Source organism: Gallinula chloropus, assembly GCF_964237585.1.
Source record: "Gallinula chloropus genome assembly, chromosome: Z".
Taxonomy (NCBI): Eukaryota; Metazoa; Chordata; class Aves; order Gruiformes; family Rallidae; genus Gallinula; species Gallinula chloropus.
In genome coordinates, this window is record NC_140089.1 from 79,078,362 (window position 1) to 79,103,875 (window position 25,514).

Here is a 25,514-nt window from a genome sequence, read left to right on the forward strand (position 1 = left end):
AAACAGTTTCTGCAGGTAGTGACCAAATCTGAATGAGGTTCTATGAACACACACACAAAGGACCCCTAGCAGTACAACATAACAGGCAAACTTGTTAGCAGACTCGACAGGGTGCCCAGTGACTAACACTGCCTGAAGACATCCATTTCTAGGGCCTTCAATCTAACACCTTTCACCGTTACTAAATTCACTTCAATAAAGAAACAAAACTCAATTATAACTTCCACCATCCAAACCAGAAAGAATAAAAACAGCTTGGAACAGACTGTGACCACTGAAGTTTCAGAGTTCATTAAGGACACTGCATTCCAAGGCGTGCTATTAAAGACCTGGGTATAAAACAAACCATAACTTCAGATTACTTGACAATTATTTTTTCATATACTTGCTAGAGGCTTGATGTTCAGTATTTCGTGTAATACAATGAAATGTATCTGCCCCAGAGTTCTCTATTGTTGGCTTAAGATGAAATGAAATCAAAATACTGGAATTAATTATGCGGTCTGTGCTGTCTCTACTCATTGGTGATGAAGAAGTAGCACCACCCAAAGTGATGTCTTGTATCAGGCAATCAGCCAGCTGTAGAGCTGACATTTATTAAAGGAATACGAAACCAAAATGATACCAGGGGCTATACTTTGAACTTCAGATAAGTGCTATTCAGTTGTAACAGAACTAGGTCTTCTGGGAATGAAGGTGGACTCTCTGCAGTATATGCAGAACTACAGAAAATTACTGGGAAATTGGGAAAGGCCAAACCAAACAATTTGCCTTTCCTAGCTGGAATTCCAAAATCTGTAGTGAGTCAAAGAAACCAACCCTGCACTGCCTCTTCTGACTTCAAGGAGATTAAGAACCCAATTCATAAACTAAGAGTTTATATTGTATATGAGCAGAGTGCTCTATTTCAGAGCCATTTTCAAAATAAATTACCAACCAGGCAGCTTGCAAGTATAAATGTTTCTCTGTTCAGCACTGAGATGGGACAAGAGTTATCACAGTTCTAGGTGGCCTTTCCCACCCCAGAAGCATCAAATGATGTTTTAGAATGCAAATGTGGACCAATGATGGAATTCTAGTTAAAAACGTATTTAACATCCCCACCACCTCCAGAGACCTTGCATAGTGCATCTACCCCCTCTCCATACTACCAGCCATCTGGGGTATCCTGGACGTGCAAGCCAAATCACACAGACCCCCAGACAGCACTCCATTTCATCACCTCGATGGCTTGGCTCTGCCTCCTGACTTTCAGAGGAAATCTTCCATCCATGCTGCTCCCCCCATTCTGCCATTATTCCTTTGGGAAAGGTACCTCTCCTTGCAGAGGCTGCAGCTGAACTGCGGTGCAAAAGCCAGAATCAAACACCTCATTTAACAATATGGACTAAAGAAGAACAGACAAATCCCATGTCTCAACAACACACTCTTTCTCTAGTACCTGCTTGCTGGTATAAAACCACCAGAGTTATTCAAAACAACTATTGGGGGACTAGTTACCTTAAATATATGTGATATAAACTCAAAGCATTTCACTATACTGGATGGCAGAAGGTTCCTTTCCTGCTGTTGGACTTGGATTTTATTTATTCAGCTGCACAAAGATCAGTGGATCAGCTTTTCAATCGGTCCTGTAAATGGCAATAGAAGCCATGAAACTATATAGGTACTCTGCAGAGTACCACACAAGTGGCACTGGGCTCTCCTTCTCTCTTCCTCTCCTTAACTGAATTCTGATTCAATTTATGACTGGAAACAGAAAGCAAATATGTCTATATTGGGGATTGTATTGATACAGCCATTAGTAAACCAGCAGTCCCAATACCCTGTGCTTTAACAGGAAAAAGTCAAGAAAGCAACACTAGCAGGATAGAAGACAGCTGTTCAGTAGGCGGATAATGCTTAGAAATTATGTATTCCCGAAACTTAAAATAGATATTCAAGTTTCAAATAAAGGTATCCTTCCTCCTTCTGTGCAAATATTTTCCTACATAGGACTCTGGGAGCAAACAAATGTTCATCACCATGGTGTAGTCTAACCATCATTCAACCCAGAAGCCAAGATGATTATCACAAAAGCGACTTAATCCGTCTCACTGACAGTCCACTCGCTGAGCCGGTCTGTGGACTGCAGCCTCTGCATTCAGAATGCAACACACACAGTTGTCTCACCCAGAAAGCTGCAAACATACCTGACTTCAAGTCCTGAGTCAAAAACCACTGAACAACTCCAGAGGCAAACCACGACCCCAGGAGCCAAATCAGTACTAAAAGCAGGGCAGTCAGTAACGCAGCCCTGACAGCTCATGTGGTTCTCCAAGGTTTGTTGCTCTGGCACACCACAAAGAAGCACTAATAAAGACATATGACTAACACAGACTTCATGTCCAGCAGCAGCTGGAAGCTTGAGATCTCATTTCCTCATTGTTTAGATTCTGATATCCCAGGGGCACTTATTTTATCAGGTTTAACTATAATCTACTGAGGACTAGATTAGCATAATTACAACAACAACAACAAAACACAAACCAAAACATCAAGCCACAAACAATCCCCCCCCCCAAAAAAAAAACCCCACCAAAACCACACCACACAAAACCCAACCAGGACACACCTGCAGAACTGGATTACCACGGCTTTTCAAATGCTAGCCCAGAACTGTACAGACCCCTTTTACTAAGATCTTGCCAGCATAACATCCTTCCTTTACACTCTCTTCTTAATTCTGCCTAGTTCTCTGCATCTGTTTCTTGGTATCGCCCACACTGCTCCTCAGATTTACTCTTTCTTTGATACCAACACTGCCCAACACATTGCATTTCAGTTGATTCTAGACCTGTGTACAGGTCAAGAGATTAAAGTTCTCTTTGGGGAAAAAGCTTTGCTTGCTACAGGGATTTTAAGGAACAACCCTCCATCCCTTTTCAGCCAAGAAAGGAAGTGCACCCACTGCATCAGAGATTTCAAGTACTTCCAAGAATATCAGAAGGCCAGAAAGAGATCACCTTCCCTTAAGCAAGTATTTATGAGATTATGATAAAAAGATAAGTGTCCCATCATCAGAATAGTATCTTCCAAGTACCTACAGCTCAAGAATGGCACTGAGCTGGTGGAGGCATGTTTAAAGACAGGCAGTGAAGTGGTGAAGGGTCTGGAGCACAGATTTGATGAGGAGCAGCTGAGGAACCTGGGGTTGTTTAGCCTGGAGAAGAGAAGGCTGAGAAGGGACTTGATCACTCTCTGCAACTCCCTGAAAGGAGGGTGTAGCCAGGTGGGAGTTGGCCTCTTCTCCAATTAACAAGGGATAGGACAAGAGGAAATGGCCTCAAGCTAGGTTGAGATTGGATAGTAGGAAACATTTCTTCACTAGTAGAGTGGTCAGGCACTGGAACAGGCTGCCCAGAGAGGTGGTGAGTCACCTTTTCTGGAGGTGTTCAAAAACATGTAGATGTGCCACTACGGGACACAGTTTAGTTGACACAGTAGTGTTGGGTTGACTGTTGGGACTTGATCTTCGAGGTCTTTTCCAACCTTAAAGATTCTATGATTCTATACAACAGAGAAACACCCTCTCTCGAAGAAACAACCTGTGCCAACACAGCCATAAACCAGATGGCTGCAATACACATGCCACAACGGATTGCACTTCACTGCACTTCAGGCCTTGCCAATTCATGGCACAGCTCTGCTGGACCAGTCTGCAAAGGGATTTTGCTTCAAATTGCAACAAAATGTTGCTGAATCTGAGTATTTCATCACTGTGGTCCCACACATTTGCTGACTGCATCAGATACTCGGTTTTGTAAAAACATAGAGGATAAGAAAACACCCTCAGCAGAAACAACCAAACTTAATTCTTCCAGGCTTGGTGAAAGAGATCCTTTTTATTTACTGCAGAAAGGCACTGAAAGACAGAAGATGGATAAACAGCACATTCCGATTCTAAGGAATAAAACCCCAGGTGTCTACGCAAAGTTTCAAGACACAGGTAATGGAACTGTGTTTGTAACCAGCTGAAAATTCATTTTACTCCAGTGCAGCATTTTCTGGAAGCCTTACACAGACTGATGTGAAGATAACATCCTGAGGCATCAAGGTATAATCAATAGAATTGTATTTGTTACCAGCCTGAGAATTCATTTTACTCCAATGTAACATTTACTGGAAGCCTTAAACAGGACTAAGTGGAGATATGTCCTGAGAATTCTTTAACTTTTTTTTTTTTTTTTACCAACAGCAGCAATAAAGCTTCTGTAAAGAAGAAACTCCTTCCAAGTTCACCACACAAGAAAGTTCAGTCTTGAATTTACTGGACTTCTAAACTGTGGCTTGTCCCCCAGAAACCCCATTTCTCATTCTGCAAGCACAGCCTATATTCTTCAAGCTAATATAAAAATTAATTGAATTTTTCCATTTTCTTCTGCCCTGGTGGGTTCCAGTTAAAAGGATTTTAGTATGGACATGCCAAAGCAAAGAATAAAGTTGCATGAAAAAGCTTTTTAATAGATTTCTAGCATTAATAACATTTGTTTTCCTAACCCAGCAGCACATCCACATATTGGCCTCACCGTCTTCTTAATCATCCAGAATTGCCTTTTCTCTGACTCCTCTGTGTTTTATTTACACAACTGCCATCTTTAGTTTCCTTCACATCTCTACCCCAGACAATGACACTCACACCAGTTACCCTAGCAAACCCCCAGCCCACAGTTTCTGTATATTCCCTGTTTTGATGCTTTCAAATAACTCAGTAAATAAAGTTTTTGTTTTGTTGGGGTTTTACCTCTCTACAGACTTCACAAGTTTTGAGCTCAGTGTACTCTCAGCTGTTTCCTCTCTGTTTCTTTAACTCTGCATGCTGAAGTATCTTGTGTTTACATTTTGAAAGGAAATGTGCAAAGCAAACATCTGCAATCCCATGGATAAAATAACAAGTTCTTATTTAATGCTTTGCCATATATGAAATGTAGAGCTGTTTCCAGTTGTTGCTTCTATTCCACAGAAAAATTCAGACTATTGCCATCAACACATCCCACAGCCTGTTGCATAAGCTTATTTAATTCCAACCAGAGATTAGCAAACCTGCCTCCCTCCCTATTCTTATCATTGATGTTGTCTTCTACTTCCACCTTTAATTTTCTTAGAGCAAATTTATTCCTTTTTTTTTTTTTTTGGTAAACAGCAAGCTTAACCAGCCCATCTTCCTCCCTGCTGCTTATCTCCCTCTTCCTGAACATAGCTCAGGCACAAACAGGTTCAAACAAGGATGAAACCAATTCACAGAGGCATCACTGCCAGCTATTAAACATAGCACCTACTGTTCAGAAAGGTCTTAAGCTATGGATAGCTGCAAGAGTAAACCAGGCATGTGTAACTATCACACCTCTGCCTTGGGCTCCACAATATCCCTTCAGAAACAGTCTACTAGGACAGACTTACTATGGCTATTTTTACCTTTTCTGAAACAACAGCCTTATACCACCCTCTCTGGAGACATTCTTGTATTTTGCCCTTTACCACTGAGCTCTCTCCAGTACCAACCCCAGTCTGAAGTCTCCTTTAGCAAACATGGATAGCCAGAGCTGTCCTCTGCAGAAATATATTTCCTCTTAGTCATTAGCTATTTCTTAAATGTAGTTTTATTTCTATTGTTTTCAACTTCATGACCTCTGTTCTGTACAACAGCTTTGTGCCTGCTTCCTTCCTGATGCTGGTGAGAACCTAATTTTCCTTTGCCCTCAAAGCATTTTCCCAGGCTTGATTGTGATGCCTGTCCATGATGGCCATGCATATCAGCAGTTCTTCTTCTCAGCCACAACACGGATGCAACAAAGCCAAGGTGTCAATGATGCAACTGCTCAAGTGCTATGAACTTTAACCATCACCTTGCAGTACTCAAAGACAAATCCAGAAGAGCCCAGCAACTGAGGAGGAACAGAGATGTTTCATCAGCATCACCTGTGTCTGATAAACAAGCTGCTGCAAATAGCCCCAATCCTAACTGTGGATTATTTAAAACTCCACATACATCAAAAATACAAGCAAAAACTATGTCCATTTGAGGTCTCAAGATAAGCCATAAGAAAAACAAGTTACCTATGATTCACTGGTATCCCTTGCAGGATTATCAGTCTGGCTTTCCCAAACAAATAGAGCCTGAGGCGGACACAAGATTTGACTCTATACTCCTAGAATTGCTGACATGGATTTGCAAGAAGTCTGTTTATACTTCACAAACTTTTCTGATTCCTTTGACTTAGTCCATCATGCTGGAGCGCCAAGAAAATCAAGAGTGAACAGAAACAGCCCCACCTTCCTACTCAAGATTTAACACATATGGCAGAAATTTATGTTCCATTTAGACTAAGATATTTTGCTCTCAAGCAGGAACATAAATTTCAGATCAAATCAAGAAAACTGTTTTACAAGCAAATAAAAATAACCTGACCAAGCTAGATGCCCAAATTAATACTTTTTCCTCTGTTTCTTTCCCCCTCCACCCCTTTAATCAAATTCCTTTTAAACTTCTCCATTGTTTGCGTAACTTCTCATTTATCTGCAAAGTCACAGCTCTTTGAAGCGCTCTTCTTTGAAGAGAGGGCTTAGTTTTTGAACACTGAAGAAAAAACCAACAAAATAAACAGGAATGCTAGGAAGATGAAATACTGCCCGTACACTCAAACAACACCCTCCTATCTGACCCATCATCTGTGCTGGCTCGGGCTTTTAAGTGATTCAGCCATGAGACCCTACTGTTGAAAAAAAATGCCTTGCCAGGCTGTAGTTGGTGCAGGGGACACAATCTAAGTCCACGGACTCTGCCTTTTGAGCAGGAACCCATTGCTGCTCTGAAGAGCTTAAAACAGCAAAACAAGCTGATGGTTAAAAGAAGCAACCTGACTGTGATACCGGGGAAGGAGGGACAGAAGTCAGAGTATCCAGCCAAGTACCCTATTCACCAAGCCCACTGCCTCTCTTCCACGCAGAATAACTTAGCAAATACACCACCTGAGCCAACACTTAAACATCACGTGGCTTAAAACCAAACAGATGTGAAAATAATTAAACCTTCTTTTAAACCACGTCAAGCACAATGCCACAAAGAAGTTCTTCTGAGTCAGTGGAGCTGTCTGTGTCCATGGGGGTAGGTTTAGCCCAACTGCACCTTTTCAGAAAACACAAACTCGTCCACATAAAGGCAGTTTCACTGATCACTGAGATGTCACCTATAGCTGTAGGAAAGCTCTGTGTCCCAGTTTTGGTCAGGATGGAGTTAACTTCTTTTGTAGCAGTGGATGGAATGCTGTGTTTGGGTGTTAAAATGAAAGCAGTGCTGATAACACCCTGATGTTTTTAGCTGTGGTCAAGCAGTCAAGGACTTTCTCAGCTCTTCGTATTTCTCTATTCATGAGAAAGGAGGGGCGAAGCCAGGACAGGTGAACCAAACTGGCCAAAGAGAGTATTCCATGCCAATTACGTCCTGTCCAGTACAACGGGGGGGGGGCTGATGTGAGGAAGAGCAGGGGCGGCTCTGGGACGTGCGGCTTTTGGGGAGCTGTCGGGTTCTGGGACGGCTCTGGGTGGCACAGCCTGAGCTGTGGGTTCGGTGAGAAACTGCATTGGGTATCAACAGCTTCGTAGATTTTTTTGCTCTAAAGTCCTGTCAGCATTGTTATATTATATCTTTCTGCTATTCTAGTAAACTATCCTTATCCCAACCCACGGGCCTTTTAGTTTCTTGGTTTTGGGGTTGTTATTTGCCCCTTCCTTTTCCCTTCCCTTGCCTCACCCCCCTACCCCTCTCCCCCTCCCAACTTCCCCTGCTCTTTTCCTTTAAAGAGCAGGCAGCTGCGTGGCTCTCGGCTCTCAGCCAGGGTAAAACCACGACACTCTGGTAACACTTTTTGAACAGCCGCTCCACTGGCCACTACTCACTCTGTAAGCAGTCGGCGTTGAGCAAGTCTTGGCACTTCTCGTGGCACTTGACTCCACACTCACCGCAGCGCATTCCCTGCCGTGCGATACCCCACAGCAGCCCCTCGCACTCGTAGCAGTAGGTAGGAGTTGTGGCTGTCCACACTTCAAAGTTGTGCGGGGTTGTACAAGAGATGGGGTAGATTAAGGCTTGCAAGGTCTTCTTGTAGACATGAGCTTTCTGAAAGGCGAGAGCACACATAAACCAACATCCAGGAAGGTGACTGAACCTATTTTTGCTGGTCAGCACACAAATTTTAAAAGAAAAGGCATGAGCAGTGCAGTAAATCTACACATTCGAGGTAGCCTAATTTATCAAACTTCTAGAAGCAGCAGCAGCAGAGGACACCCTTCCAAAAACATTTCTCCAAGCATTTAAAAAAGTGGAGGAGATGGAAGGAAAGAATTAAGGTTTGTAGATGAGGGATATCTTGCATAAAGCAAGTTTCACACACTATCCCCCACGGTAGATAGCACAGAAGGAAATGGTAAGATTACATTTTTCAGGATCATATTGACACATTAAATGTTATTTTTTTACATATTTGGTTTCTTTAAACAAATGATACAAGAAGATTTGCATCTATATTTTTAGACATCTGTGAAGCTGGCTCTGCATCCCAGAGAGCCGAATTCCCTTGATTTGCTTACTAAAAGTTAATAGGAGCCAAGCAACCCTCCCACTTACCAGCTCTTCATCTTTGAGAGATGTTCTGGTGGCCATTGCTGAGGTAATTCCGGCTTTCCGGGACTGAACCAGTGACTAAGAAGGAATAAAGTTTGTTATTCAGAAAGCACTGGCACTACAACACCCAGAGAAGTGACCAAGGGGGTTCTCTGCCATCCCAGACCCCAAACCAGCAGACTACTACATTCCAGTTGGTTGCTTAAATGATAGCTCAGATCTCAGAAGTGTCAAATCCATACTCCCAAAGGTTTACAACTTGTTTCCATCTGTCCACAACTAGCCTCCCTTTGGTAAATTTTACTATTTTTCTGGTAAGATGTGTCAATGAAACCTGGAATCATATCTCTACTTCCACAGTCTGGTAGCAATGGTAACCCTGCTATTGGCTAAGGTCACTACTAACTTCATTCATATCCAAAAGGACACTGTTTCATCAGTTTTAGATACACATGTGACAATGAAAGGATTGCAAACAAATAGGATTAACCCCACCTCCCCACCCACCAAAAAACCAAAACCCAGACAAAACAAAAAAAACCATACAAAAATAAGAGTGGGTCAGGAGCACAGCTTTGAATGTGCTAGTGTATCACATTCACAGGCCATCACTGAACACAATGAACAGCATTTTCCCCTCAAAACTGCCTCTTTTTCATCACACCAACTAAGTTCAACAGCTGCGGGCAGCACAGGGCAGGGCCTTTGCAGCACCTCACACTGGCATACAAAGGATTCCTTCAGCAAGCTGCTGCAGTTAGGTGAAGGCAGAGAAGAAAATTAAAGCTAAGAACATGTGCTTTGTAATCATCAAACTATCAGAAACCTCGATTTGTGCTCTGCTTTATGCTGTTTGAAGACTGAAAAGGTTCATTCCATCAGTGATGGAGCAGGACAGAATGCTGGATACACACACACAGCAACACTGCAGGTTCAAAACAAAAAGCAGAAAAGCAAAGGGGAAAGTAAGGTAAACTAATTTTTGGAGAAGACTTGATGGGTAGTCTTTAGCTCCACTTACCATGGCCTGCAGAGAGAGAGAGAGATTGAAAGCGTACAAAGGAAGTAACACAAGTTAATGCCATCATTGCAAGGACGTAGGATACCAGCCGCTAGCAAGACACCTACTAAGCTTCCCATGCATAAGCTGGCAGAGAGAATTGCATGCATCTCCTCACAGGAATCTCAGGATATGGAAACTTTGGTCTTTCAGTGGCTACAGCACTTCTCCCAAGTATGCAACCACTACGTGTGCTGAGCACAGCCAAGAGAAAACCATTTGTCCCGCAGAAGCCTGATTTCACCGTATCACACGAGCATATGAAACTTGTCCTCATTAGTCGCTTCGTTCTTGTGCTTCCTCAGTGCAGAAGCCTACTGGCAATATTGCAAATTACTTTAAAAATCCAAGCACATATGCTCGTTTATTTATCCTTTGAAATTCCAACCTCCTGGTTAGTTGCCAAATCTCACATGGACATTGTAACTTTCCCCAAAGTATGTGGTTTTTAGGAAAACATTTAAAAATAATGCAGGCCTAAAATTAACTAAATATTCTGTCTAGGGGAAAAAAAAAGATGAAAAATATCTTAATTCTGCCAAATAAAACTGTCTATGAAACCATAGCTCTTTCTTGCTGAGATTTTTTTTTCCAAGTACAACTCCTAACCCCTTACTGTAAGAATTAATTTAAATAAACAGGAAACCATCAACTTGTGGGAGCAACAATGAATGTTAATGCATGTCTGAAAGTAAAGCCACTTGTACCAGTAACTGTGTGGCTGAAGAAAAATCTCTTACCAGATCACTGACAAGTGGAATAGGCTTTTTTTTGCGTAAATCAGGCATGCTATCAATGCCATAGAGACCACCTGCAGGCCTGGAAATTCAGGAGGAGAAAAAAGAAAAGTATTAAAAATCTCATCAGCAGTGATAGACAATAAACAGATGAGCAAAACTTTCCTTAAAACATCGGTGTCCCTGTTAATATCATCACAGGCAACAAGAAAAGGAAGAATCAGTTCGTGGCAAATGCAACTTAATAATAAACCAAAGCTGTTAACACACCAGAACCAGGTCATTTTCCCAATCCCAGAGGAAGGGTCTGAGCTAGCTCAGTGTAGGATGGCATGTGTTTGTAGAGCACCCAGTGCTTCAGTCATTGCTGTCGGCACAGTGGGTGAAGGCAACCCTTCCATGGGGCATCTTTTTGGCAAAAATACTGACCTAAGGGCATAACTAGAACACTGTGGCAGTAATTCACATGCAGCTTAGTCTGTGGTAACTGAGCCACGCATCCTGCTTTTCAGAAGTACCACTTCTTCCTTAGGGAGAACCCTGTTTATAGTTAACTGGTGGCATTGAGTGTCATGGCAGGAAAGAATGAAAACTTGAAAGCATTCCATCCCCAGTCTTTCTCCATCCCTTTTCTTCTTATTTAATTAATTTAGTGGTTGGGGGGGGGATGCTTTACTGATGGGAGCAAAATCAGTCAGGAGATTATACTTAAGAAAGTGTGAAGTTAATGCTAAAAATGATTAAGTGTTTATCTTCTTAACAACAACACAGATGTTACTGCCCTGCATCGGTGTTTGGGAGGGAGTATGTCAAAGTGGATCAGCCCAGGGGCAGGATGCTACTACTCATCATCCTATTCTAGGCTAGAACATACTTAATCCTGGCCCTCAAGGTCCATGCAATTATTAGAGAAAAAACCTTGTATCTGGAGAGAAAGGAGATGATTTTTACTTGGTGCTCAGTTCCCAAGCCAGACAGACCTCTACACAAAAGAGCTGCCATTCACCAGGGGAGGTGGCGATGGAGCAAACGGGACATCACCCCAGCAACACCTGGAGTCTACAGAAATAAAACGTGACAGCCTTCTCCTTTCTGATGAGTCCAGGATGAACAATTTGTACCTGGATCCTGTCATGCACTCGTAATGCTGCATGGGTACATTTCTGCGCTTGAAAAGTCTGTGAATTCGTCTTAAAGGACCCAAGATTGTTTTCCGGTCTACAGAGACTACACAGGAAACTTCTGCCTCTCTATCCCTGATCACCTGTTTTCACCCCATACCACGCTGGCAGTTGCATGATAACCTGTCTGCTATGTTTAATTTGCGCTTTTTGCTGACTTGGTACAACACACCCAGTTGAAATCCTTTAAGGCACCACAGCTACAGGAAAGAGGAGTTTGAATCAGTTGTTCTTACTGCAGCAAAAGACATGCACCTTGGAAACCAAATTGGCACCACAAATTTATACGTGTCGTGAAAATTTGGAGACTGGTTAAGTGACAAGAGGTAACCTGCCCTTCTCAGTAAGCAGGACCTACTCGAATTTCCTTTCAATTCAGCCAGAAGTCCAAAAAAATCCAACCAACATCCAGAAAACAATGACCAAACCTAAGTTACAGCAGCCCATGCTCTAGGACAGACAAGGATGTCACGCCACAGCCTTGCACAAGTCTGTGGCAAAGAGGGAAACAGCCTCTTAGATACAGAAACATAGCGATGCAACAGTAACATTGACTTTTTTGACAGGGCGTAGGAGCACGGCAGGTCGGAGCCAGGGCTGAGCTGACAGCTGCTGCGGGCTGAACAACCCTGGTGGGAAGGTGAGCATCCACGGGGAACCACACCGGCTCTGCTACAGCGTGAGTCACATCGGCGTGGCAGCACCGCGCAGGGCTCCCTGCACTCCTGCCTGAGGAGCACAGACCTCCTGCAGTCAGCTGCAACAGGCAGACCTCACAGCTGGGAGAGGAAGACAAACCCAGACATGAGAAGGGTGAAGATTTATGGCTGTCAATTAAAACTATCAGAATCTTTGGCCAATGTGAACAGCTTTCCAACACTGGAAATCCTCACACCGAGGCTACACGGTGCTTTTACTGGAGGCTACCCTGATTTCCAATGGAGAATTCCAGAAAAACATTTTGCCCAAATTACATTGCAATATTACTTTCTGGCATATAGAAAATTCTGGCCTGCATCAAGAAATATCTCCATGAAGTGTGCATATTGTCAGAACAGTCTTGCTGGGATCAAACATGGACTTTAATCTGCTGCCCTAATATTATAGATCCCTTCTATTATAAATCCCTAATACAAGAGGTAATGGCTATAAACTAGAAGAGAGTAGATTTAGATTACATATGAGGAAGAAATTCTTCCCTGTGAGGGTGGCGAGTCCCTGGCACAGGCTCTCAGAGAAGCTGTGGCTGTTCCCTCCCTGGCAGTGTTCGAGGCCAGGCTGGATGGGGTTTTGGGCAACCTGGCCTGGCGGAGGGTATCCCTTCCAACCCAAATCATTCAGTGATTCTATTTGGTGGTAAAATAGGTGTCATTGAAGACGACCTAGATGATGCACAAGTCCATGGGACCTGATGAGATGCATCCCAGAATCCTGAAGGAATTGGCTGATGTATTTTTGCCAAGCCACTCTCCTTGATATTTGAAAAGTCATGGTGGTCACGTGTAGTCCCTGGTGACTGGAAGAGAGGAACCATCACAGCCATTTTTAACAAGGGTAGGAAGGAGGACCCTGAGAACTACCAACCTGTCAGCCTCATCTCTGTGACTGGGAAGATCATAGAACAGACCCTTCTGGAAGTTATGCTGAGGCACATGGAGGACATGGAGGTGATTCATGACACCCAGCATGGCTTTACTAGGAGCAAGTTCTGCCTCACCAGTGACTTTCTACAATGGAGTGCCTGCATCAGTGGACAAGGGAAGCGCTACGGATGTCACCTATCCGGATTTCTGCAAGGGCTTTGACATGGTCCCCCGCAACATCTCTCTCTAAATTGGAAAGATATGGATTTGATGGGAGAAATGTTCAGTGGAAAAGAAATTGGCTGGATGGTTGCATGCAGACGGTGGTGGTCAATGGGTCCAAGTGCAGATGGAAGATGGTGACAAGTGGAGTTCCTCCAGGGTCTGTGCTGAGACTGGTGCTGTTTATTATCTTTATTAGTGATACTGACAGTGGGATTGAGTGCACCCTCAGGAGATTTGCTGATGACACCAAGCTAAGTGGTGAGGTTAATGTGCCAGAGGGATGGGAATCCATCCAGAGGGACCTGGAGAGGCTGGAGAAGTGAGCCCAGGTGAACCTCAAGAAGTACAACAGAGCCAAGTGCAGGGTCCTGCACCTGGGTTGGGACAATCCCCATTGTCCATACAGATTAGGAGATGATGTGCTTGAAAGCAGCCCTCAAGAAAAGGACTTAGGGGTACTGGTGGAGTAGAAGCTTGACATGAGCCACCACCATGCATCTGCAGCCCAGAAGGCCAACCGCATCTTGGGCTGCATCCACAAAAGTGTGGCCAGCAGATTTAGAGTGAGAGGTGATTCTCCCCTTCTGCTCTGCTCTGGTGAGCCCTCACCTGGAATACTATGTCCAGCTTTGGAGCCCTCAGAACAAGAAAATGGACCTGTTGGAACACATCCAGAGGAGGGCCACAAAAAATGCTCAACGGGCTGGAGCACCTCTCCTGTGAAGACAGGCTGAGTTGAGAGTTGGGCTTGTTCAGCTTGGAGAAGAGAAGGCTCAGGGAGAACCTGTATCCAGTCTGAGCTCCTCAGTACAAAAAAGACAGGGATCTCCTGGAGAGAGTCCAGAGGAGGGCTATGAAGATGATTAAAGGCCTGGAGCATCTGCCCTATGAGGAAAGGCTGAGTGACCTGGGGCTGTTCAGGCTTGAGACAAGAAGACTGAGAGGTGATATGATCAATGTTTATCAATATCTGAAGTGTGGGACACAGGGAGAAATGGGCAGCCTCTTCTCAGTGGTGTGTGGGGACAGGACAAGGGGCAATGGCCTCAAGTTGGAGCACAGGAAGTTCCACACCAATATGCAGAAGAACTTCTTCATGGTGAGGGTGACAGAGCCCTGGGACAGGCTGCCCAGGGGGGTGTGGAGTCTCCTTCTCTGGAGAGATTTAAGACCCATCTGGACACCTCCCTGTGTGACCTGTCCTGGGGAACCTGCTCTGGCAGGGGGGTTGGACCTGATGGTCTCCGGAGGTCCCTTCCAACCCAATCAGAATCACAGTTCTGTGATTCTGTGACCTACAGCAGCCTTGCAGTACCAGAAAGGTGCCCAAAAAAAAGCTGGGGAAGAACTTTTCATGAGGGCATGTAGCAGCAGGTCAAGGGGTAATGGTTTTAAACTAGAAAAGGGGAGATTTAGGTCAGATATTAGGAAAAAAAATCTTCAGTATGAGGGTGGTAGATCATTGGAACAGGTTGTCCAGAGAGGTAGTGGAGGCCCCATCCCTGGTGATATTCAAGCTCAGGCTTGATGGGGCTCTGAGCAACCTGATTAGTGAAGATGTCCCTGCTCACTGCAGGGGGTTTGGACTAGAAGACCTCCAAAGGTCCCTCCCAAATTTACACATTCTGTGATTCTATGCCAATAATTCCAGCATTACCTAAATTACAATACAGCTTCTTGGTATGTTTTGGGACAAAGATTTGTGTCAAATCATTTGAAAGCATATACAAAACAGAAAGAGAGAGTCTGTAAGCCGAAAAGATGCAACAAAATGGTCACAAGTAAAAACCCAGAGTCAGTGCTCCTGAAAAAAGTGAATGGTGCAGCTGGGAATTTACACTTCTTTTCTATGGTATTTCCAATGATTTTTTTTTTTCTAATTCAATTGAAACGGAACTGTAGTAGTCTGACATTTGCCAGGAAAGAAAAACATTAAAATTGCGTGTTTTGTAAATTCAAGATGAGCCTAAATAACAAGTTGTTGGCTTGAGAAACATGTCTAGTTGCAACCTGGTGTTTTGTAACATATTTGTGATTGGATGAGGGTAAGATAGAACCAGTTCTGAGCCAGACTGACAAGGCTATTTGAAAGGGGCTTGTTTTCTCCACTGAGAGGTATCCTAGTACCCAGATAGTTACACACTCAGATGACCTGTTCTAGGGAACCTGCTTTGGCAGGGGGGGTTGGACTCAATGGTCTTTGGACACCCCTTCCAACCCCTACAGCTCTGAGATTCTGTGACCTGCTTTTAGCTTGTTAATACTTATTTCTTTTAAAATCAGCAACAATTCTTCATTTTCCAAATTAACCAGCTTGTTGTGCTTTCAGCCACCTCTGCCTCTTTGTTCAAACAAAATCTCTCCTTTGCTTAAAATAAATCAGTGTTTGCAGACACAGAAGCACTGAGGGTGCCGAAAATACGCACACTATAGCTTTGTACGTAACGGGGTAACTCTCCTCTGCAATGCATGTAATATTTATAACATTATTACAGAGTGCTGTACTGAGGAGTGAGTAGCATTTCTGTGTGAGAAGATGATTTGCACCAATAAATAAAATACGTAGAGATATTACAGTGAGACACTGATCCATACCAATTGTATCTTTTTTTAAAGCTCTCTCTCCAAAGCCAGTGACTACACAGAGCTACTTTTAGCATTATGCTAGAAGTCTAAGTAGCTTGAAGCAAGTATTCACCTTTTAATAAAAGTTTTTTTCATGCAGATGCGACAAAGGATGATTTTTCCTTCATGGGGCATGACTTTTCTAATCTTCACATGAAATAAGAACTCCAAAACTATGTACTTTAATATACTTTGTGGCTAACAAGCCACAGCATGGTTAACAGTGAAATTAAAGGTTCATCATCCACTACCAACTTTTTCCAGGAATTTCTTGCATGTGGAGATACAGTGAACAAGCCAAACTTCTTTCAAAACTACATTAGCCAGTGTGTTTTGCTATAGCTCACACAAAAAGGGAAAAAAAAATTACAGACTAGAGCAAACATTGCCTTGAATTGACAAAACATGTTTTTTTAAGTATTTCAGGACTGTAGGTGTATTCATCTTTCAGGCTAGGAAATCATTTTGTGTGCATGAACCAATAAACTCTGTACATTGTCTCCTTGTTAAAGCAGAAGAAGGCGCTGTTTATAGTTAGAATAAATCACTGTCTTCTGCTCTTGCTAATTGCCAGTTCTCCAGCAGCCTGCTCAGCAAAATCCCGGGCTTCTTAGGAAAGCACAGGGTTGCTAGGCAGCTCCAGGCATCCGCAGGTGTGGAGGATGCTTTGTGGGAATACCAACACTGCTGAACAATGCCTGCAAGAGCAGAACGCCATGTAACAAAGCCTCCAATTTCACTTTGTGTTTTGTTACAGAAGCATCCTTTAGAGGTATGAGAATTAACAACTTCTGTGTGTAGCACGCTGACTCTTGCTGCGATTTCAGGGCAAATCCTCTGCTACGTCAGCTCCTAATGACTGCACCACCACCAAACTGTATTGCCCTAATTGCATATAAGGCACATAACCTAACAGCTTGTAAAATGTCTCACTGTCTTCCCCCTTCCTCCCCCCGAGAGGATTCTAGGGAAGCTACCATGCTGGCACCTATTATGCAGAGTATCATGCTGAAATTACACACAATCAGAATTCGTCTGCTTTGTTTGTGGCGAGAAGCGTGTTGCAGAGAGAACCTGTGGCCTCTCACACTTACCTGTGCATAATGGTCACTGCTTTAAAACTGACAAAATGTAATGATTTCCAGAGTTACTGCAGTTCTGACTACTACAATGACCACAGAAATCACTGCAAAGACAGAAGACCTCCCCAAAGCTTCTTTTTTTCCTTCAAAGAGAAAAAAGCCACAGCAATCTTTCAGAGCTACTCTTTTCCTTCACCAGTGCCATTAGAGACTGGTTCAGAAAAAAGGATCTCATCCAGACCACTCTGTGGTGCTCAGCAAGGACTATGTAATACTTCTTCCAACAAGTACTTGCCACCATCACGTTACAGGTTATACAGTGCAACTATGACCTTGCTCTTAACCACAGATGTCTTGAAGAGCTGCACAGGCCACTTCCAGCTGTTTAAGAGGAGACTCTGGACTACAGCAGCAACTGGGGCCAGAGTGAGGCATGGTCGCTTGATTATTCCTGAAAACAGCCATTAAAACCATCAGAAGTGCTGCTTCTACTTAGGGTGAACTGCAGACACGAAAGTGCTCTGTAATTATAAACACTGGGAAACAAGGTCTCAAAACACCACTTACCCTCCTTTGAGCCAGGGTGGTTTCGATGGATCCGCCTCATCTTGACCCTTAAATGGGGGAAGGGAAAAAAACAGTATAAAATTATTTTCAAAAAAAAGTCAGAAAAAGTATTTAGATTATATTCTGAGGGAAGGATAACAGACCACACTGCATGCAGGAAAATGCATACAGAAACTTAATCAAGCACCTCCGATGACCAACATGTCAGGACAGGTCATATGGACACAGACAGGCAGTTTCATTGAACACCTACAGCCAGGACCAGAAGAGCCTGTTCAGTGCACCTCCCCTTTCAAAAGGCATCCTTGAAAATCAACTCCATTTTATTTTTCCAACCCAACAAAAGCACAAGTTACCAGAGAGCTCCTGTTACTACAGGTCACCATGTACATGAACATGGTCCTGACGGGGATACTAAAACTTAAAAGCACCTGTATGAAATGCACAAATGAGTGATCAACATGAAGCTCTGTACAGACACTTGTGAGCTTTGTTCGTGCTCAACTGCAGACTCTTTAGCCCCCTAGCAGGGACATCCCATTGCAGCTCCACCCATTCATATGCAAGTATTTAATTTCCAGCAGGACTCAAACAGGGGCCATCACCTGCAAGAGGGCTGCAGGTGAGCTGGGATCTCACACACGATAGGAAATACCACAGACTGTGATAGAAGGATTCATATGAATTAAAACCAGGTTTTCACATTCATATTAGGAGTGTATTTATAGAGAGATGTTTTGTTTCTTTGAAAATCTTCAGAAGACTGATTAGAGCTGAGAAGTGTTTTAACACTTGCAATACGCCTGGGGAAACAGAAAACTTTTTAGATAAGGGGGAAATGGTTTACCTATAACTGGCAACCTCTTTGTTCCAGCTTACAGTTCAAACATTCTCCTACACGCCTTGAAAGAAAAGCCGGTTTCAAACAGGAGTAAGCAAGACACACTGCTAATAGCTGACATTCCAACCTCAGGTAATCATGCCTGGCAAGAGTATAAAGAGGCTGTAATGTAACACAGTGGAAAACAAAAGTATTTCCAGCCACGGGACTTGTGACCTGAGCATCATCACAAAGTAAAGGACTACGTGAAGGAAATAAGCTCCAGTTTTATGCAAGATAAAAGAACACAGCCCCAAAAGAATTTACTTTTTTTCCTGTATTTTGGATGAGCTGTGCAACCTCGGGTTGTTCACAGGTGACAGACAAGGTCTCCCAAGAAGATCAGAAATAACCAAGGAAAAAAGGTTTCTATTTGAGGTCTCATCTCGTAGAGCAGCAAAAGTCCAAACTTTTTATTTTGTTATTCCTACAACTCCAGGGCTAGGCAGACCTGAAGAGTACATAATTTTTATCATTTTGTTTTTAAAACTGGGATGATGAATGTGACATTATCCATAACTGAATGGACACTCCAGCTTTTCTACATAGTCAAACAGGCCTGCAGAACAGGCAGGAGCTCAGACCCACAGTCCAGCTGGAGCAGCATGCCAGGATCCAGGCTTCTGCAGGAAGGTTCATGCTCTCTGAGCTACGCTTCCGTAACCCCTCACCCTGAAACCTGCACTTCCTCTGGAGGGATCTGAATCAAGTGCTGATCAAGAGAGACGACTTCATTAGGCAAAGGCAGACAGATGCTCCAGAGCATTCAAGGAGGACATCTCCACCTTTGCCTTTTAATGCCTGGAAGAGCTGTGGGCAGAAAGCAGTCTTAAAATGCAATGACATTTTATACAGAGATGAGTATGACACAGGTTGGTTCAGCTGTACTGAGTCACAGAAACGGACAAACCCTCATGTAATGACATTTACTGCAAAGGCAATCAGTGCAACAGGTTTTTGTACCAGTTTATCTAAAAATCTTTAAAAACAAGCAGCCAGTATTTGAGACATAAACAGCTCACAAATAGCAGGGGCAATACCACAGCCTGAAGAGTATCAGGAACTCTTTTCAGGGGAAGATGACCCAGGGAAAGCTGTTACCTAACTGAGCAATACCCATTTCCTACAGCCAGCCATAAGTCAACAAAAAAACCTGCCCAGGCGAGTGGATGAAGGGAAAGGCAGAAAGCTTGATGAGGAAACAAACCTCCATCACCTCCCAGATTTTGAGACATGCCAAGTAAAAATTGCCAAGAGTCCAGATAAACTGTACTTCTGTTCATTAATTTTAATTACTTTTGCCAAGCCTTTTAGACATGCACATGAAAAGAAAACAAGAAGAGGAAGAGCTTCTCTAGGGTCGAGATTAAAAAATCACCTGGGAACAACGGCAGAAAACAAAAGAAAGAGCTTTCAGTAAGTGACAATATTGATGCAGGGGCAAGGCAGGTGATGGTTGTGTGGAAAGAGGAGTCATCACCTGCTGAAAGCAAAGTAAAGAGGTATTTTGCTCCAGGCAGCATTCTCTCTGAGAAAATGCTGAAAGAACCAGCACCTGACATCCATCAAAGGAGGGCTGATGCCTTAGAACTGAAGAGTCAGTGCAATACCCACAGTCAAGGCATGTGGGGGAAGGAGAAAAATGTGATCTACACTAGCATAGGCTTACTATTGGCTTCAACAGCTTGCAAGCCTTCAGAGTAAACATGAAGGGAAGAGTTAACATGGAGGCAATCAGAAAACAGGAAATATACAATATAGGGTACACCAGTTTTTTAAAGCGTTTTTTGTTTGACAAAGCAAGCACTTTTCTTTAGACTGTAAAATGAGTTATCAACTGAATTTTCATTTCAAAAAAACACTTCTGATGCAATGCCATGTGACGTTAGTAAGGCCAGATAAGCTGAGGAGTAGGGAGCTTTAAGGTGGGTAAACAAGTAACTGTCGCTGAGCCAGCCACGGGCAACGCAATAAGGAAGCTGGTGGGAGTAAGTAGGATCTGCTGATAAAATCTGCCGGTGACAAACACCGGGGAGTTATTGATACAGAGCTCAGATGTCCAATGGAAAGAGCTGATAGCAGGGAAGACTGCAACAATGCGGGGGGTCAAAGGTGGTACATACAGCCCCAAAGCCTGCTGCGGATTTGATGGCCTACAAAGTGATCCTTGGTGGAGGGACAGCATGTGACTTGATTTCCAGTCATCACACTGGCCATGAGCCACTAAGATACAGCACCATCCATTGAGTTTGTCCAGTGAAATGTGTCCGTGTAAATAAAAGCATGAACACTGCTGGACTGTCCTGGCAAGACTCCTTCAGAAAGGCATATACAATCTTTTTTGTTCTGTATCAAAGTAAAGAGGATTCACACAGGAAAATGGCAAAAGCGGCACGAGGATGTAGGCACAATCCTATAGGAAAAGAACAGGACAGCTTGCTTAGTCTATTGAAAAGAACTTTTTGCTGTGCTTATTCAATAGACAGGAGAGCATACTGCATGGAAGAACTTCAGCTAAATATAAATGGAGGGTGAAAATTAGGTGTCTTAGACATGACAGTTCTGTAGCAGCCTTTCAAAGGGAGCAGCAGACACCAAACCCAGACAGTTCTCAAGAACAAAATCGTGCAGTTTATATATGAAGTAATATATGAGGTTTATATATGAAGTAATGGCATAATACCATGGTGTCAGAGGCCAGGCAGCCACCAAGAAATCCTCTGCAGTCCCCTATATCACTGACACATGTAGACAAAGAACCAGAGGCTGCACTACTTAAAAGTGCTGGTGTGAGGGTTAACAGGGTCTGGACACCTCCAGGAGTGCAGGTTAAACAAAGTAATCCACAGTTCACACCACTATTGTGGAGCACTTCACACATTCCTCTCCATTTAATGAAGGCAAATGCAGTGCTCTTTAGGTGAATTTGATGAAGCAGGGGAGTGTCCCACCCTCTGAAGGCATCACAGGCACCAGGGCACCAGTAGCTGCTCTGGGTCTCATCACCAGCCACAGACCAGCTGGTGCTCAGCCCATGACAGCAGCCTGGCTCGCTTGGAGCCCAGGCAAGCAGAAGAAATGATGGGCAGATGAGAACATTGGAGCAAGTGGGAGAGTTTTTAGCACCGTCCTTCCTGAAACAAACAAGAGGGTAAAGGGAAAGAAGGCACATTTAACTCCTAGTCATGCACCCACACTGCACGTCACAGTCTTCTCCTGGCTTATGCTTCACTTCTCTGCACAGCTCTGTCACTGGAGCTCTGCTTGAAAGCAGCCAGACCAGGCTGAATCTGAATTCTGCATTATTTTTTTTAAAGTCTACTGTAAGCACATAAAGCAGTACATGAAAGATGGAGAAGCAAACATGCAAACAGAACAGCCCACACCTCTAACAAATTATTTATTTCTTATTTTCTGATGCTGATGGATGACAGCTTTGCACCCACTGTCCAACAAGCATCTTTGGCCAGGGAAGTGCCTGTCACCCCTACCAATGCAGTATATCCACTCAAAGTGTCACATGCTTTAGTCAGTTGCTGAAAGGTAATTGAAGTTTCTTATCAACCAAGAACCAGTTAGCAAAATAATGCCAGTGAAGGAGTACATAAATTTAATACCCTGCATTAAACAAGTCAAAAGACAAGATCATTCAAGGCACAGTATTTAGTCATAGGTACAGCAGTATTTAGTGAAGCCTTAGAAGGAAACTAATAGGAGTTTTGCTTATTCAGGACAAGCAGCAGCTAGGCTTGCAAGTAATTTGAGAAGTTATTCAGCCAAGCTGTAATTTCTAGATTTTGCAGTTTATCTCATACACAAGAAGATGTTTCAATGGACACAGCAAACAATTACATACTTCTGTAGATGAAAAAGTCCATTAAATGGACAGAGAAGCATTAAGAAAAAAAAATCACAAAATCTGGAGCAGCACAAGGAAAAGGAATAACATCCCTGCATCTGTTAGCCCTCTCCATATAAAGCCACCTCTCCACATAAAAGGCTTTCTAACAATGTAACTTTCCATCACATTTAAGTACTGTGTCTAGCCCATTATCCTATTAGATAAAAACAGATGTAAAACATGGAAAGCTGCTTTACTTAAACAGATCAGAACAGAAATCAATAACAACTTTTTATTTGTTTTGAAAATCATCCTAACTTGTTTTCAAATACCACGCTTTGTTATTAAACCTCAAAGACTTCAATTTAACTATAGATTAATCTGAATCAGGCTAAAACAAGGAGCAACTGTTTCACTGTCTAAATTAAACTTCTGGTCATGCCTAATTAGACCATTTCTTTGGGGGTATTTGCAGAATCAGACTGAACTAAATCATCCCAATTAAACTTTGTGGTTCAATGTCTTCACTGACTACATTTTATATGGAACCCAAAGCTGCAACAAGCCAAGGGATTATTTTAAATTCACTGTATTCTGCCAACAACATCAATTTAAATAATGACTGCAGAGCCCCAGAAGAAGCTCCTTCCACCTTATGTATCTTCCAGCACCAGCTCTCCCGCTGCCAGATTAAAGAAGGCTGCAGGGTTTTTTTTCCACCAAAGCCAGAAGAGGGCAGAATTTGACCCCAGTATTTGATGCTGGATACCTTCATTCCCAAAAGAAGCATTAATGGACAGACAAATGTCAGTAAGAATGAAACAAATTTGTTGATACACAGACCAGTAAAGGTTAGAAATACAACTTTATAAAACTCCTAAAGGTAAAATCTGTATGGAAGCCCAAAAACCACGTAACATTCCACCTGCTCCAGGAGGCTGGTTTACAACTTAGGGAGAGCCAGAAGCACAACAGGCACCCAGTCCATACAGCAAATATTCCAGAGAACAAAATCGTTGAGAATCCAACAGCCTGAAATTTCCCTATATGAGGTGCAGTTGCAAACAGAAATGATGTGGAGCAGTCAAAAAAATATCTATGGATGCTCTCAGTAGGAACAGGTTACCTGCTGCCCACAGGGCGACAAGCAGAGTGGCAACCAGTCCACAGGTGGGGAGGCAACTGCTGTAGGTATTAAGGGAAAAGTCCTGTCCTCCCCATGGGGCACACGACCAAGTGCAGCCTGTAGCTTAGCTACAGCCTTGCTTGAGCTCAGTATTATGGCCCACAGTGGTACCTCTGGCTTCAATTGCTGTAAGTGTACCGACCAGACAGAGATGGAATGAAATAATACAACTGTGGAAAAACGTGGAAATACTTGGTTTAAACAAGATTTATAATGAGGAGGACTGGAAAAGACAAGATAAACAATGCATCCTCTGCTAACATGGTGCCTGTGCATGTCACACACACTCCACAGAGCACCAAAGGGAAGAGATCACTCCATGCATTCATGTCCTCCTCTTTGTACAAGGTAGTAGGCACTGAACAGACTCTTAACTCATAGGCAGTGTTAGCAATTCCTCTGACAACCACAGCACGCTAAACCGAATCTCAGCGCCTCAGTGGGAGCAACAGGCTACATGAAGACAAGGCATGCACACACAGAGAGAGATGTTTCAGAAAGAGGTGCTGGTTACAAGGGACAGCACGTACAACCTGGAGCTCTCCTCTACCTCCTTCTGTGAAGAAAAAAAACAAACAAAAAGAGAAGAAGGAGAGGGAGAAAAGTTAATAGACCAGATTTCCGCCATGTGGGTCTGTAAAATGATTTCAGAGAGAGGAGTAAACATTTGCCATCAGTTGATAAAACGTGCAGTGGAAAGTTTTCCCACATGCTTCCTGGTACATATACCCGTTAATCAATCTCTACCAATTAATCTCAAATTAAAGTAATCAAATTTCATCCATAACTGCACATGCATTAGAACATGCAACTTTTGAGAGATGATTTTGAGAGCTATAGTTCCTGTTTTACTAACTCAAGAGTTTCAAGTAATCTTAATGCAGAACTGGAGCTGCTATTTACCACGCTGGAAAGAGAACCTGCATGTATTACAGGGAGGAACAGATTTGTTCTCCGTTTCCCCCAGACTGCATCCACTGCCTGCATCTGAAGCATTCCCCCTCCTTCCCTCCTCGCCCCCTGTACATTTTGCCCGTTACGAGGAAACTGGTAGCTCCCACGGAACACATTTTGCTTTTGCAAATACCATAATGCAGAGAGATATTTTCTGGTTTTATAAATCTAGGCAATTCGAGGAAAAAGAAAAAAATAAAAAAAATCCTGGTGCCTCCTACACTAAATCTCATGTTTATGGATAGGCAATTTCAAGGCTAGTAAAGTTCTATGAGAGTCATACTCAAAACTTCCGGTGCAGACATGACATTTTTAAAGCCTTCCAATCAGATAATTCTGTATCTGCACTGAAAAATCATTTTACTCATTTGCGTATGAAAGATGGAGGGGAAGGAATATCTTCATGGCAACAAGGGCCACTTAAATTGGTTTAAAAGCTAAAATAGTTTTCAAAGTTACTGTCTATACGGGTGTAATTACACACATGCAATCACTGACAGGGAAATAAAGAAGCTATTTTAACTCAATCACCAAGGAGAAGCTGAATTACTTTAGCAAATTAATTGCCGAGTTGTAGCTAAAATAAAAACCTTACTTTCCATCTTAAGAGATGCCCACATGGATCCTGAGCAGGGAGGAAAGTCTCCAGACTGCCCTGCTGACCTCTCCTGGGTGAGCTAATGGAGGAGAACAGGCAAGTGGCTGTGTGCTGCTGCCTTCTGCCTAACAGCCGTGCTCTCCACAGACCTGCCAACCTGGAGAAGCTGAGGACACTCTAGGTCCATCCCCAACTCAGATGAGAATATGCTTTCTTGGGCACAACCGTTTCTGACTGTGGTCAGAAACCCATCTGAAGTGTTTTTTTATATAATCCACCTGCCTGTTCCCTTTCTATTACAAAAAACCTCACCCAGGCAGCCCTGATCCCATTTCA

At 43.2% G+C, this 25,514-nt stretch overlaps 1 protein-coding gene across 1 annotated transcript in view; it reads right to left on the reverse strand.

Moving 5' to 3' along the window:
- The window catches only part of LOC311203314 (protein unc-13 homolog B-like), a gene marked incomplete at its 5' end in the record, with an annotated part of 223,193 nt that overhangs the window by 76,044 nt on the left and 121,635 nt on the right, over positions 1 to 25,514 (reverse strand). The window contains 4 exons of the mRNA XM_084277973.1: positions 7,936 to 8,155; positions 8,663 to 8,737; positions 10,460 to 10,538; positions 17,720 to 17,766. Of these exons, the coding sequence (XP_084134099.1) occupies positions 7,936 to 8,155; positions 8,663 to 8,737; positions 10,460 to 10,538; positions 17,720 to 17,766 (421 nt within the window). The remainder of the gene's footprint in view (positions 1 to 7,935; positions 8,156 to 8,662; positions 8,738 to 10,459; positions 10,539 to 17,719; positions 17,767 to 25,514) is intronic.